Source organism: Pleurodeles waltl, chromosome 4_2 (assembly GCF_031143425.1).
Source record: "Pleurodeles waltl isolate 20211129_DDA chromosome 4_2, aPleWal1.hap1.20221129, whole genome shotgun sequence".
In the NCBI taxonomy this organism is placed as follows: Eukaryota; Metazoa; Chordata; class Amphibia; order Caudata; family Salamandridae; genus Pleurodeles; species Pleurodeles waltl.
The window spans coordinates 829431742-829445205 of record NC_090443.1 but is presented as its reverse complement, the minus strand read 5'-3'; the positions used below and the strand labels follow the sequence as shown (position 1 = coordinate 829445205).

At 43.5% G+C, this 13464-nt stretch overlaps 1 protein-coding gene across 6 annotated transcripts in view; it reads left to right on the top strand.

Moving 5' to 3' along the window:
* The window catches only part of PATJ (PATJ crumbs cell polarity complex component), a 1201300-nt gene that overhangs the window by 894243 nt on the left and 293593 nt on the right, over nucleotides 1-13464 (top strand). For all 6 annotated transcript variants that reach the window (XM_069232550.1, XM_069232545.1, XM_069232547.1 and 3 more), the window contains one exon: nucleotides 6217-6289. In XM_069232550.1, the coding sequence (XP_069088651.1) occupies nucleotides 6217-6289 (73 nt within the window). The remainder of the gene's footprint in view (nucleotides 1-6216; nucleotides 6290-13464) is intronic.

Sequence of the window (13464 nt, the reverse complement as noted above, 5' to 3'; positions counted from 1 at the left end):
ACATATACCAGCAATGGCTGGTGAATTATTTTACAAGACTGGTATCATGATCTGGAATATTCAGGTTTGCAAGAATACAAATAAAGACAGTACCTAAAAAAACTTAACAAACAGTGGTGTACTGGTGCAAGGACAAATGCATTGACTCATTGAATTGGATAGTTGCATACAAACAGGGTGAAAGGTGTGCACTGCATACTTAAGTGTAACAGTCTAAGAGCCTGATTTAGAATTCAGCAGATGAGTTACTCTGTCACAAATTAAACGGATGTACTGTCCACTGCATTACAATTGTATTATATCCAACAGCATTTGTAATGGGGCAGGCAGGATATTCATCACGTTTGTGACAAAGTGATCTGTGCGCGGAAATCTAAATCAGCCCCTAAGTCGGCAGTTCTTAAACTTTTGATGGCTGTGGACCCGACTGAACGATTACTGGAAGCCAGAGGCCCCCACATAAGCGATTTACATGGTTTGAACCCCAAAACAATAGTCAAGAAAATACGGAAACAAGTACACATCAAATTAATGCACAAATTATTAAATATATGTTTAATTTACAAACAAAAACATTGTTGGAAAAAGGAAAGAAAGAAGAGAAAATAAGTAAAAAAGAACAGAAGGGACAAAGAAAGGAGAAAGAAAAAATGAGAATAAGTAAAGAAAGTCAAAAAAAGAAAAAAGGAAGAGGGAAAGAAAGAATGCAACTAGAAAGAAGGAAAGAAACAAGGGAAGAAGAAAAGAAAAATCAAATAATGAAAGAGTAAAAGAAGAAAGAAGATTATAGGGAAAAGGGAATTAAGGAAAAAGCAGGAAGGCAAGAAAGAAAGAAGGCAGGCAGGAAAGAACGATAGAAAAAAGGCAGGAAAAAAAGAAGAAAGGGAAGAAAGAAAGAAAAAGGAATACAAGAGACAATGTAGGAGGAAGAAGGAAGGGAGAAAAAAGAAAGAGAGAAAGGCTTGCCAAGCTCGATAAAGCTCACTGGTGAGCATATACTTAGAGTTAATTTGACCTTATGGGAAATAGTAGTAGTCAGATAAACAATGCCACTGCAAAAGAATTTACAATAGCATTAGTAGAAGATGGAATCTGATGAATCTGGAATGTGCCCTGTGGTCGTATCAAAAGCTTCCTGCTATCACGTTAGGCTCTGAACAAAAAGACACTAAAGTAATTAGAAACTGAAAGCAAAAACGCTTGCACTGAATGGGACTACCGTGTGTGTGGATGTCCCTCTTTGGGAAGAGAAAAATACAGTCAATCAAAGTGAAGTTAACTAGTGGCTTAAGTAGGCTGATCCTTTGGCCCATGTGCATCTGCCGTGGTGGGCTGAAGCAAAATGTGAATTACACCGCGGACCAATAGATGAAGGGAGGTGGCCCCTTTAAGAGAGTATTTTATGTGTATAATTTTAGTAAAATCAGATGGTCTTGGCTAAAGCCACACCTAAAAAAAAAAAAAAAAAAAAAAGATACTACGAGTAATTGCCTAAGGCGTATTCTATTTTCGAGCTAGAATTGCTTCAAGGCACTTAAAGTAAATAAACCAAACACCTTATCATTTCTGGAAATTGAAAAGAGAGGTGTGCCCAGTTTTTCAATAAGAAATGTTTGAGTCGACCTGCTACTTTTCTGGAGAGGTGACAATAAAATACTTAATTGGCTACTTTCCTGCCTTTTGTAGGGTTTTCTTTGCCCAAAATGTTATCAAAGTATAAATTCCTTTTCTGGTATCTCGGTATATTGCCAGGAAACCCTGCAGGCGAAAAAGTGTTTTCTGAGAAACAGCAGTCTGTTGCAGAAATCCGAGGGTGGTGTCCTGCACTAGTTTGACCGCCTGTGCCTTTCATGGTTTCAATAATTGGATTAAGGAAACACATCTTTCACACGCACATTTATTTTGAAAACACTTGCTTCCAGGACTTGTCAAGCATCTACATTTCGCATTGCAGTTATCCGGTTGGTAGAAGGGTCTAATCATTTGTTTTATTCATAACCCTTGTCACGACTCCTTATTTTTCTCGTTCAATAGGAATCATAGATTATTTTCACTCTTACAGCAAAAAAAAGGTTACAACTATTAACCAGCTTCAAACCCAGCCTTAGAAAAAAATTGTGCCGGGTCTCTGCTATTTATCCACACACTACCGGATTAATGACATCCATGGTCATTTGTGGTTACAGATAAGAGTTAGAATCGGGTAAAATAATGGCAATTTAAGGGCCACATGTACTAAACTTTGAAATTGAGTTCCTAATTGCGACTTCATGCAAATAGCAATTAGGAAATCGCAATTTCAAATGTATGAAATTCTTTTGAGTTTCTTTTGTGATTCCCAGTGGTTCGCAATGGACCTACCTCATGAATATTAATGAGGTAGGCTGCAATTTGCGACTCATTAGGAATCACAGCCAACACAGGGTTGGTGGCCTGCTGAGCTCAGCAGACCACCATGTCTCTGATTGCTTTTAAATAAAGCAATCTTAAAAGAAAATAGGATGTGTTTAAAAAGGAAAAAATGACACATTTAAGTTTGTTTCATTTTTGAGAGTCCTTAGGGACCCCATCCCATTTGTGAATGAGCTACCACCCATTTCTATTGGCGGTAAACTGCAAATGTTTTGTGACTGCATTCCGATCTCAAAACATTCGTACATGCTTTTACCGTTCGGTATTAGGAAGGGACTCCCTCAACCCACCCTATCCAAATACTGAATGGCAAAAACCAAATTGCGATTCAGTAACAAGTTACCGGATCACAATTAGGGCTTTGAACCTCCCAAAAAGCATTTTTCTAGTTGCAAAGGGACCGATTCTATGAATCAACCCATTTGCAACTAGAAAAATGTTTTGTACATGTGGCCCTAAATTCTTTGTTAATTTAAAGTGACGAAGGGAAAACTAAAATACAGCCTTTTCAGCCTAAAAAGCACGAGTCTCGTGAATCAGGAGTGTTTTCATGTATGTATTAATCCTCGTTATGCCTTTTTAAACTTTTAGTGGTACATCATTTATCAGTTAATACTGATCTATATATTTTAGATGTTATCAGTATTTGGGCTAGTGTGTGTATAAGTATTTGATAATGCAGAAATTGCAGATCTGGCCTGTTAGGGTAGTAAAGGCATCTACTGGTACCATGTGCTAGAGGGAGTCTGATAAGTGTACACTATATCACTGAGTAAGTGAACACTGGACAGGTTATTGTTTCATCTAGGTATGTTCACAGTAAAGCAGGCAGATGATAGCACGTAAATACACTTTACATACAGTCCATCTAAACCATTACTAATCAGGGTAGCATGTTGTCTGTCAGTTGTATTCTTTTGAAAGTCTTCCATATGGAAGTCTTTAGTTGAGTATTTGAGACCTCATGTTATTAATACATTTTTATGCAGAGCTTTTAGCTAGGAGTTTTTTTTTTTTTTACTCCATTAGTAGATGGCCATTGATCATGGCCGTGCATACATAATGACATTTGGGGCCAAAGGAAAAAAATGATAAAGCCAATGGATCTGTGATTGGTAGCAAAGGCATGACCTATTGGCTTTGCCAGTGCTTGTTTTTATTTTAGTCATGTCAAATCAAGTTAAAATTGGAGGTACTGAGGTTTACCTTAAAATGCTAAAAAGTGGTCTAAATAATCCGGAAAAATTAAATGAGTTTGAGGGTATATAGGACCTAAAAACTCATTGATTATAGTGCTCATCATGGGTGTGTGAGAGAGAGGCCACCTAACACCATGGGAACAGACTGCCAACGGCTGTGGAAAAAGAGCACATGATTTGATTAGCTGCACTAATTAAGATGTATCATTGTGATTAGAGGAAGAAATACATCTCACCTTTCCTAAGTTAAAAAGATTAGCAAAAGATAAATGCAATGGGGCCTATTCACAAGCATAAATTTACCCATGTATAAATCTACACTTGTACATTTACTCTTACCCTTTGATTAAGTTTACTATTTTTCAGAGTCCACATTTCCTAGAAAATGTAGATTTGCATGTCCCCTCCCCCTGAAACCAGGAAGTGGAGCCAAATTCATAAATGTAGAGTTACTAATAGCAAGTTTTCACAAACAAGCAGATATCTCCATTTGGAAGATTATAGGGACATTTTTAAAAAGTTATTAAACTTTAAAAACAAGTAAGAAAAATAGTTATAAATACCAATTTAAATTAATTTCATATATTCTTTTTAAATATAGAACAGAATGACAGTGTGAAAGCGCTGTCAACTTAATTTTGTATTAAATATTTAATTTAAATATATTAAATAAATCATTTTTAAAGATTAATTTAAAAAATCTGACCTAGTGTAAAACGTTCATATGCATCCATATAGTAAACATTTGTAAATTGTATCTATAGAATAATTTAAATTATTGGATTTTTAAAACAGTAAAGTTACATTTATTTTAAAATTAACGATAGTTATTACAATGTGTAATGTTTTTTCTATATAGTTTTTTTATTACATTTAATTTGTACTAGTATAACTAAATTAATTTATTTTAATATGTCGTCTTCCTATGTGGTGTTTTTTTATGTCGCTACCTCAATTATTTTGTATGGGAACGTGCTGCAACACCAGCAGTTGGCCATGTGTGGTGCTGGACTTTTCCCAGTTCTGAGCTGTGGTACATGTATGACCGTTCTGGGCCATTTTTCGCTTTATAATAAATATAGAAGCGTGGTTTAAAAATAGCAATCCACTTACTTATTTGTGGCTGGGTGTCTGTCCCTTCCTAAATGCCTCCTTAATGCTTCCTAAACTCCTCCTTGTCCATCCCTAACCCCCTCCCAATTTGTATTACAGTAAGTATTCCCCACTTTCCAGCAACTCATCTCTGTCCTTCTCACATTTACTACATGTAGGTGTACATCCACGGAAATCTCTGCATACAAAAGACAGGGGAGTCAGAGGCTTTGACCTCCTCATGTAGGTTTGTGAATAGCATTTTTAGTACATTAGTAATACAATTGTAGTAGTACTAAACATACTACAATTGTTTTGTGAATACGCTCCAAATGAGGAAAAACGTGGTGAGTACTGACCAGATGTACTGAGAACTGAGTGGTGCTAAGGTTACCAAAAATGTTGACTCACGGTTAGATTGACACTGTACCAAATAATCCACGATTTATCGGAGGGGAACTAAGGCTAAGACACTTTGAGCATCAGTATTATGAATGAAAGTGAGGAAATTTGATTGGTATTTGAGAGGTTGGGCATCTGAGGCAGACAATTCTTGGGACGAGATTCAGAGCGGAAACTGTAGGTATTTCTTTCATTCTGTCACTGCTTGCGGGATTCATGTGTGCATGTGCCTATAGGGATAAGATTCCAGGAACATGGTGTCATCCAATATGGTGAAGCCTGTGGAGGGAAAGGCCAAAAAGCCAGCCATTGGTTAACATTCAAAGGGCAGAAGAAATGATCCCTGGGAAAACATTTAGTTTACTAGCAGAAACAAATCCTAAATTATAGAGTCATGTTATTTGCTCTTTGGGATCAGGGTGTATTTGGCCGTATTTTTCCTGTTATCCTTAGAATTTTTTTGAATTAGTCAGATGAATAATCGCAATATTCTGAGATCAGTTCCCTAGAACAGGGGAAAACGTGTGGCATTTCCAGATCGCTTATTCTGACATGCAAGACTCAGAATTATGTGGCTGCACAGCATCAAATAACACAACCCATAATATTAATTCGCAGGTGGGTTACTGCCATACAAAATAACGTGCGGCTTCATAATGAAGCCATAATGGCAGAAACCATATTTGTATGCCCTTCGACAATAGGAAAGATGCCATGAAGTTGGGTGCAAGCACGGAAAATTGCCCCTTTAACTGCTCTTGGGGTAGTACATTATAGCATTTATCAGGGTTTAATAGACCCATCAGGACACTGGGCCCTGGTGCCACTGCACCTGCTGCACCAATTGTAGCTTCGCCCTTGCCTTTGGACCGAATAGCTGACAGGACCACGACGTAAGATCTGCTTTCCCAATACGTTGTATTGTCGAATTGTGTAACAGTAACATACGCGTACGTACATCCAGCGGGATGTGTTGCCATTTCTTTTGTGATTATTTTTGCCCTTTTCATCCTTTTAGTAAATGACGCGGTTGTCGTCAATCGCTTTTAACTATCTGTTTTAAATGCTTCCCTCAAAGCGTCTAATTCTACCTTGCTTTGCTTTACCACAGAAATGAAGATGCCATTAACCAGATGGCGGTCACGCCGTACCCTGTACCTCCAAGCTCGCAGTCTCCTAGTGAGGTAAGAGCCCCTCCCACTGCGTCTTACTCCACGTCGTTGATCATAATTGGACGAAAATGCAGTTTCTGTCCGGCCTGCAGGTGGGATCCGTCCTGTGGCGGCAGGCAGCATCCGTTGGGAATCGGAGTACAGACTTTAACCCTTACCCACCCCAGGGACCTGAGCACATTACTGTGTTTTCAAAACCCATTTTAAGTTCAGAAAAACACTTTAAATAATTCTGGTTCAATGGCAGAGGCCGCGCGATTCAATAGCTCTAGCTGCTTAAATTACAGTCATCATCTGTCATTTTGTGCTTTCAGTGCTGGGTAATGAGAGTGCGGTGCATGGGGAGTGCAGGGTATTAAACTCGAACCAGCAAATGATCAAAAGCGTAGCGGCCTCTTGCAGATACCGTGTATGTAGGAAAGTAAACATGTCATTTGTAATAAAAGCAGCCGACGCTTTACAGTAGAGCAGCTGGCCATATTTATAACTGTTAAAGTGAGTGGATGTGAAATAACGTAGCTCAATTAACTGAGTGAAACCCATCTGAGTAGCGGCCAGAGATCTGAACTATGGTCTTCTGATGCACCGTCAGAGCCTTTGCAAGATAACTTTCCATGAAATAAGAGCACATGGTGTTGGTTTGAAATTGCGATTTCTGGTAGAGGCTTCTAACCGTAGATCCCTCACCTTGTAAATTACCCCAGACATCAGAGTAGATCCGTACACTTTTCAGCAATTCCCTTACACGTCCACGTGTGGCATCGTGTAGATCTGTCCCCTTTGGATATGTCAACAGAATCCCTATTTATGCACCACCTGCACTCGCTGATGTTCGTTCCTTTCTGCACCTTTCAGCGTGGAGCTGACGCTAGCAATGTTGTCTTCGGACAGGCTTTTTCCAATCAGGAAAACTCTTTTTCATTTTAAACGCGTTTTCTTCTAAACACTTCGCAGTTTGCAGAATAGGTTTTATGCTGTGCCCTGACTGCTACCGAAAGATGTTGGTTATTGACACCCTGATCTCTGCCCCGAGTTCCTCCCCACCTCACACGAGAGTCGTGTCCTTGTTGTGTGAAGATATATCACAGTCATCCTCGACCGCAAAGCCAAATTAGTCAAAGCCGAACTCCGTAAGAACAAGTGGTCCCCCGTCCCCCCCCCCCCCCACCACACACACAAGCTCAAAAAGGCCGGTTTCTGCTGGAGCACAATGGGGTCCTAGAGGTCCCAGGTCGCTAACTGTTGGGGCCACATCAGTGGACACTTCAGACACACTTCTTGACCTATGCCCAAGGTCAGCCCCTTCCTGAAGCACGGATTCACTGTCTCCAGCCTCAACACTACTCTTGGTGCTGTGACCAACGCCACTAGCCTGAGCGTTGTCACCGGTACTTACGACACAGGCGCCGGAAACTGATTCAATTGTTCCTTTGGATTGCAAAGCTCTGCCCCTACTATCTAGATCACGTCAGTATGAGCATTCAAACCTAGACATCTCTCATCAATAGGGACAAATTGTATGAGGAGGGAAACATATTTGAGGACCTTCAGGATGCTAGTGTTCTGGCCACCTCACTAGACATTGGGTTATCCTCCCCAAACCCAGCCATGGCTACAAAAACTTCTCCTCATTTGCCACTGTGATAAGGAGAGCGGCATATATCATAGACCTCGATCTACCCATGCGAGAAGTAAAAAAAAAAATGTCCTTACTGAGGTTCTGAAACCAGACCAGACCAACCAAGAACCTCTATTGTCTTTTAACGAGGCCCTCGTTGATGTCCTGGTGGGCACCTGGGCAAGACCAGGATCTTGCTTCCCACTGAATAGAAAGTGGCAAGACACTAAGGCCTGGATTTTTTCCTACATCACCCATAATGGAGAGCTTAGTTGTAGAGACATCCACCAGCCACCAGGATCCAAATGCCTCCTACGACCCAGAACAAGAATCCACCAAAGGAAAACATTTGCAAAATACATGTTTTCCAGTGTCAGTTTTGCCCTTCGGTCTGTCAACACCTTATGTCTCCTACAAGTTGTGGGACAAGGTGGCAGACATCTTGCTAGCTGTTCCAGAAGACATGTGCCCAATGTGACAGTGTCTTACTTCTGAAAGACACGTTGCAGCTAAATATTTTTTAAAAAAGTTCAGGTCTGGATATTACGGATTGCCTGGTTAGGTAGTCAGAACCAGCGTTGTGCTGCAGCGCTATTCAAGGATTCACTCCACAGGGGTTTCCTCTGATGTCCAGCAAACCTTAATGGGCATGCCCTTTGACACCTTCAGGCTGTTTGGAATAAAGGCTGGCTCAGCATTGGAGAGATTTAGAGAGCAAAGCCACCTCCTGCCTTGCTAGGCCTCATTCAGCCTGCTCTACAGCTCTTCCTACAACATCCCCCCCTTTCCAGACTTTGGTAGTAGTTTCCTGCAAAGCAGTTGAAATAAAGTAGCCACAGGCCTCCCAGTCTTTTTGAAGGTGAGTCATTAGAGCATATCGACAGTGTCTGGGCCCCACCAGTCAACACACACTACCCAAAACCTGCAGCCACTACAAAGCAACTTAAATTTGCCCTTGGCAATACATGATCGCCCGGTGGGAGTTCAGGTCACCTTTTACCTCCCCAGATGGCAGAGCATCACTTCAGACCAGTGGGAATGGGTGCTCCAAATCATTGAATAGGTGGAATCCCTACCCTTCCCATCCTGTACACATCTGGAGGAATACTTGTCCATACTCCACAAAGGAGTTTGGGCTCTCTTGGCCAGGGGAGCAATAGAGAGGGTGCCAGTGTCAGAGATCAGGACTGGTTGCTACTCCTGTTACTTTCTGGTGTCAGTATAGGATGGAGACATCTGCCTTGTCCTGGACCTTGGCCCTCTGAATGTCTTCATCCGTAAAGACAGGCTTAAAATGCTCGCTCTGGCCCAAGTCCTATCTGCCCTAGATCCTGTAGACTGCATGGTGCTGGACTTGCAGGGGGCTATATTTTCACATCTTCATTGTGTGGTCCCACAGGCATTACTGCAGTTTTAGGTAGACTACAAGCACTTTCAGTTCTCTGTGCTCCCCTTTGGCCTTAATAATGCACCTCAGGTGTTCAAAAGTGATGGTGGTGGTAGCAGCCCATTTGAGGAGGATAAGAATACCACTTTTCCCATACTTCGACAACTGGCTGCTGAAGACGGGCTCTCCTTAAGCTGTTGTAGGCCACCTCCAGATGACAGCCAACTTATTGACATTGTTGTGGTTTTCCATCAGTGTGCTCAAGTGTCATCTGACTTTTTCACAACGGCTACTATTCATGGGATCCATCCTGGATACGTTGCTCTTACAAGCTGTCCCTCCGCCCCAAAGAGTCTGTGATGTTCAATGTTTTAACCCTTGACATGGGTCTTAGTGAGTGCAGCTCTGAGGCTCAATGGCCTCCTGCTTGCAGACCACAAGTGACCTCAGCACCAAGGTAGTCTATCAGACTTCATCCAGGTTTCAGAGGAGAGTACGAAAGACCTGCAATGGTGGCTGCTCCACCATGATTGGACCAGTGGAATACCCCTCTCCCTGCATCACCCTGAACTGTCATGATTGATGCATCTTTACTAGGAGAGGGGGGTTATCTGAGATAAGTGGAGATCAGACGACTGGTCTCTGGTGGGAACTCACGTCCATATGATCTTGTGGAGGTTTGAGCAATTCACTTTCACACTGAAGACTTTCCTCTGACCATGAACGGGGAATGGGTGCAGATTCTCCCAGGCAACATGGCCTTCCTGTAGTACTGCAACAATCCGGGTGATGTGGAGTCATGGTGTGCCAGAGGGCCTTGCGACTCTAGAAATAGCTGAATGTTCAGGGCATCTCCTTGACCGCAGAGCACCTGGCAGGATCTTTAAACACTGGGGTGGACAAACTCAGCTGACGTTGCCAAGCAGATCACAAATGGCATTTACCCTTTGAGGTATCCACCCATCGTCTTCCAGCAATGGGTAGAATCCTGATTTGATCTGCTTGCCACCACAGAGAACGCCCAGTGTCCACACTTTTATGCTTTGACGTTTACAAGGTAGTTCTTTTCTCAAAGATGCCTTCTGCCTACACTGGGGGTCGGGACTCCTGTACATGTTTCTGCCCCTGCCTTTCCTCCAAAGAATACTCAAAATGATCAAGAAAGTCCGGCAAAGAGAGTATGGTACGTGGAACTTCTGACCATGAGCACACGTTCTCCAGTTTGGCTGCCCCTTTCGCAGAAGCTCCTGTTGCAGCAGCAAAATCAAGGCCCTCATTACGAGTTTGGCAGAGGAGGTTACACCGTCCCAAAAGTGACGGATATCCCATCCACCGTTTTACAAGTTCCATAGGATATAATGGAATTTGTAATACAGCGGGTAACATATCTATCACTTTTGAGACGGAATAATCCCCTCTGCCAAACTCGTATGAGGCCCCAAGTGTTGCACCTGAGCCTGCTCAACCTACACTTCTGTGCATGGAGATTGATTAATGAAAACTGATGGCTTTCAGTCTTGCTCCAGTGGTTGGTGTAATCTTGGCATCCCAGCGTCTAGCCACAGGATGGTGCGATACGTTTTTTGCTTGATGTTCTTTCCCGACACAGCCAATCTCTAAATGTGCAGTTACTGGATGTTCTCCTGTTTTGTTTGTCCCTAGCCCAGCGACTCCTTGCTGTGCCAACAGTCAAGGGTCCCCTTTTGACCCTTTTGGCCTTCCTGTGTTTACTCTCCAGCCATCTGTGTTCAAATCCCCGGTGTTGAGTTTTTTGAGGAGTGATACCGCAGTTGAACATTAATTTGGGCCTCACTTATTTGAGTCCTTGAACCCATACACAGTTGTCCTTTTTGACTTCTATTAGGCCATGCCTCATTGCTGTAGCAGTGACAAGGTGAATGATCAAACTCTAGGCTTTGTCCATAGTTCCACCATATACATCTTTCATCCAGACAAAAGTGGCTTTTTTGTGCACTGCCTCACCCCTCCAAGGTGGAGAATGGCTTTACCCCCTTGTCCTTGAGAGTGCACCTATATTCTGTGTAGCCCGAAACAGCTTTTTCTCTGGAGCTAAGAAAGTCAAAGTTGTGCAAAAGAGGTCCTTCTCAAGATGAATTGTGTTATACATCAGGATCTGCTATGGCCTGTCCAAGAATCTGCCCCAGAAGGCCTGTGCGCTCACTCTACCGTGGTGACAGCTGCTACCACTGCGCTGGCTTGCGGCATGCCAGTTACGCACATATGCTAAGCTGTGACATGGGCGTCTCTGCACACACTCTCAAAGAATTACTGCTTGGGTAGCCAGGTCGAGTAAGATAGGCACTTTATTGATTTGTCCTGCAGGATTGCCTGGTCTGAGCTATTCTACAGACCTACCAGCAAAGGAGGTAGACTGCTTTGGTATCTGTTCACAAGGTGACAAATCTGCTTTTAGAAGTTTCTAACAGGAAATCGATTTTCATAGCTCTGAATCCGACAGGCACCAGCAGAGATCAAGAAAGAAACTGATGTTCTGAGGTGGCCAATGTATGGGAATCCTGACTTCATATCTGGAGTGGGCAGATCTGACTTGGAGCCACACAACGCCACCTGTTGACTTGCAAGGGAATTGCTGAAAAGCTTCTAGATCTAGTCTGGTGCCTGAAGAAATTCCCAAGGTGAGAAATCGGCAGTTAGGTAGTATCTACCTATCAGAACTCTGTTCATAGGGCCACGGGCAGGCAGGGGTTACTGGGCCTAACCTTGGGGTTTGAAGCCTTTTACCCCCGGTGTCCAGGGGCTTGACCTACTATGGATCCTGAGCAACTGGACCAAGTACCCCTTCTGCACTTGACTCAGTAGTAACATGGTTGAGCAGTCCAAGGCTCCCTTAAGGGGTGTGGGAGAGAGGGGGGGATGGAAGAGGGAGAGACATCTACACACGAGTCAGAGAACACGCTCTCAAAACTCAACATGTACGCAGCAGCAATAGATCATTTTCCAGCCAAATGCTTACTATTGTGATAAAAGTAGTATATTATTTTACCACCACCAAACAGCACTCAGACAACTACGCATTCCCCTGAGGTCAGGGCTCTTGTGTTTCTTTAGATGGTTTTCTGGAACCCACTAGCAACAGTGGCTATTCCCCATTTATTATAGGCCACACCAGTGTTATCCCTACTAGTAGTCCATGTCTCACACACTGACACTCTGTTAAAGTCAACAGTGTTCCAGTGCCGCAGTGCTATTTAGCAAGCAAGTTCCCCCTAGCCGACTGGCCCGAAATCAGTCTTAGTCATACCTGCATGATTGTAGCGACCTGCGCGCGGGTGATGGAGCAGTGGCAACTGAATCAGGTGGGTTCACTGTACGCATCCCAGATGGCCTGCACTCAGTGGTTGTAGAGTTCCTCACATGTGGTTGCACCACCACAGTGACCGAAGGTTCCTTGCAGCTCCTTGCTGCAGGGTAAGTCTCTGGTCTAATCCACTGTGGGTGGGGGATAATTGTGAAGTTCCTGATGCAAATCCTTCGTCTTGTTGCTGTACACAAGGGTCCCCCACGGTGGCCTCAGTTCTCTGGTGACGATTCCAAACAGGTCACAAGTCTTACTGATCCCAGTGACCCTCTCTGGCATACAAAAGGTCTCTGTATCCTCATTGCACACAGGTTCCAGCCTGACTGGCAAATTGATGTTCTTGGCAGCAGACCCTACTGGCCTACAGGATCACGGCTCACCATCACATAAGGGCTTTGGCCCTCACGACACACCGGCCCCCCTCATATACGGGGCTGCAGGCTCCACACTACATCCGGGTTGCAGTCCGATCGGCACAGTGATGTACACAACTTACTTCACAGATGCCCTCCTTTGCTGTACGAGGGCCACTGACGTTGCCCTGCAACGACCCGATCAGTGATGTAGCCATCTCCTCACAGCTTGCAAAGGGGGTCCAATCGACAGGGCTCACCATTGGACCTTACTCCCTACAATGCTGTCCTCTTTCTCACAGGGCACACTGGTTTTGGCAAGCAGGCATGGGATGGTGTTCCATGCTCCAGGGCAGGTGGTCTTGGATACCTTGGGTAATGTCCCCCCACCCAGCTGGGAGACTAGCAGGCCTGAGCTCCCAGTCCTGGTCACAGGCAGACATCTTTCAGAGCTGCCCCTCCCCACACAGCCCGTCTGGCTGCTTTGCA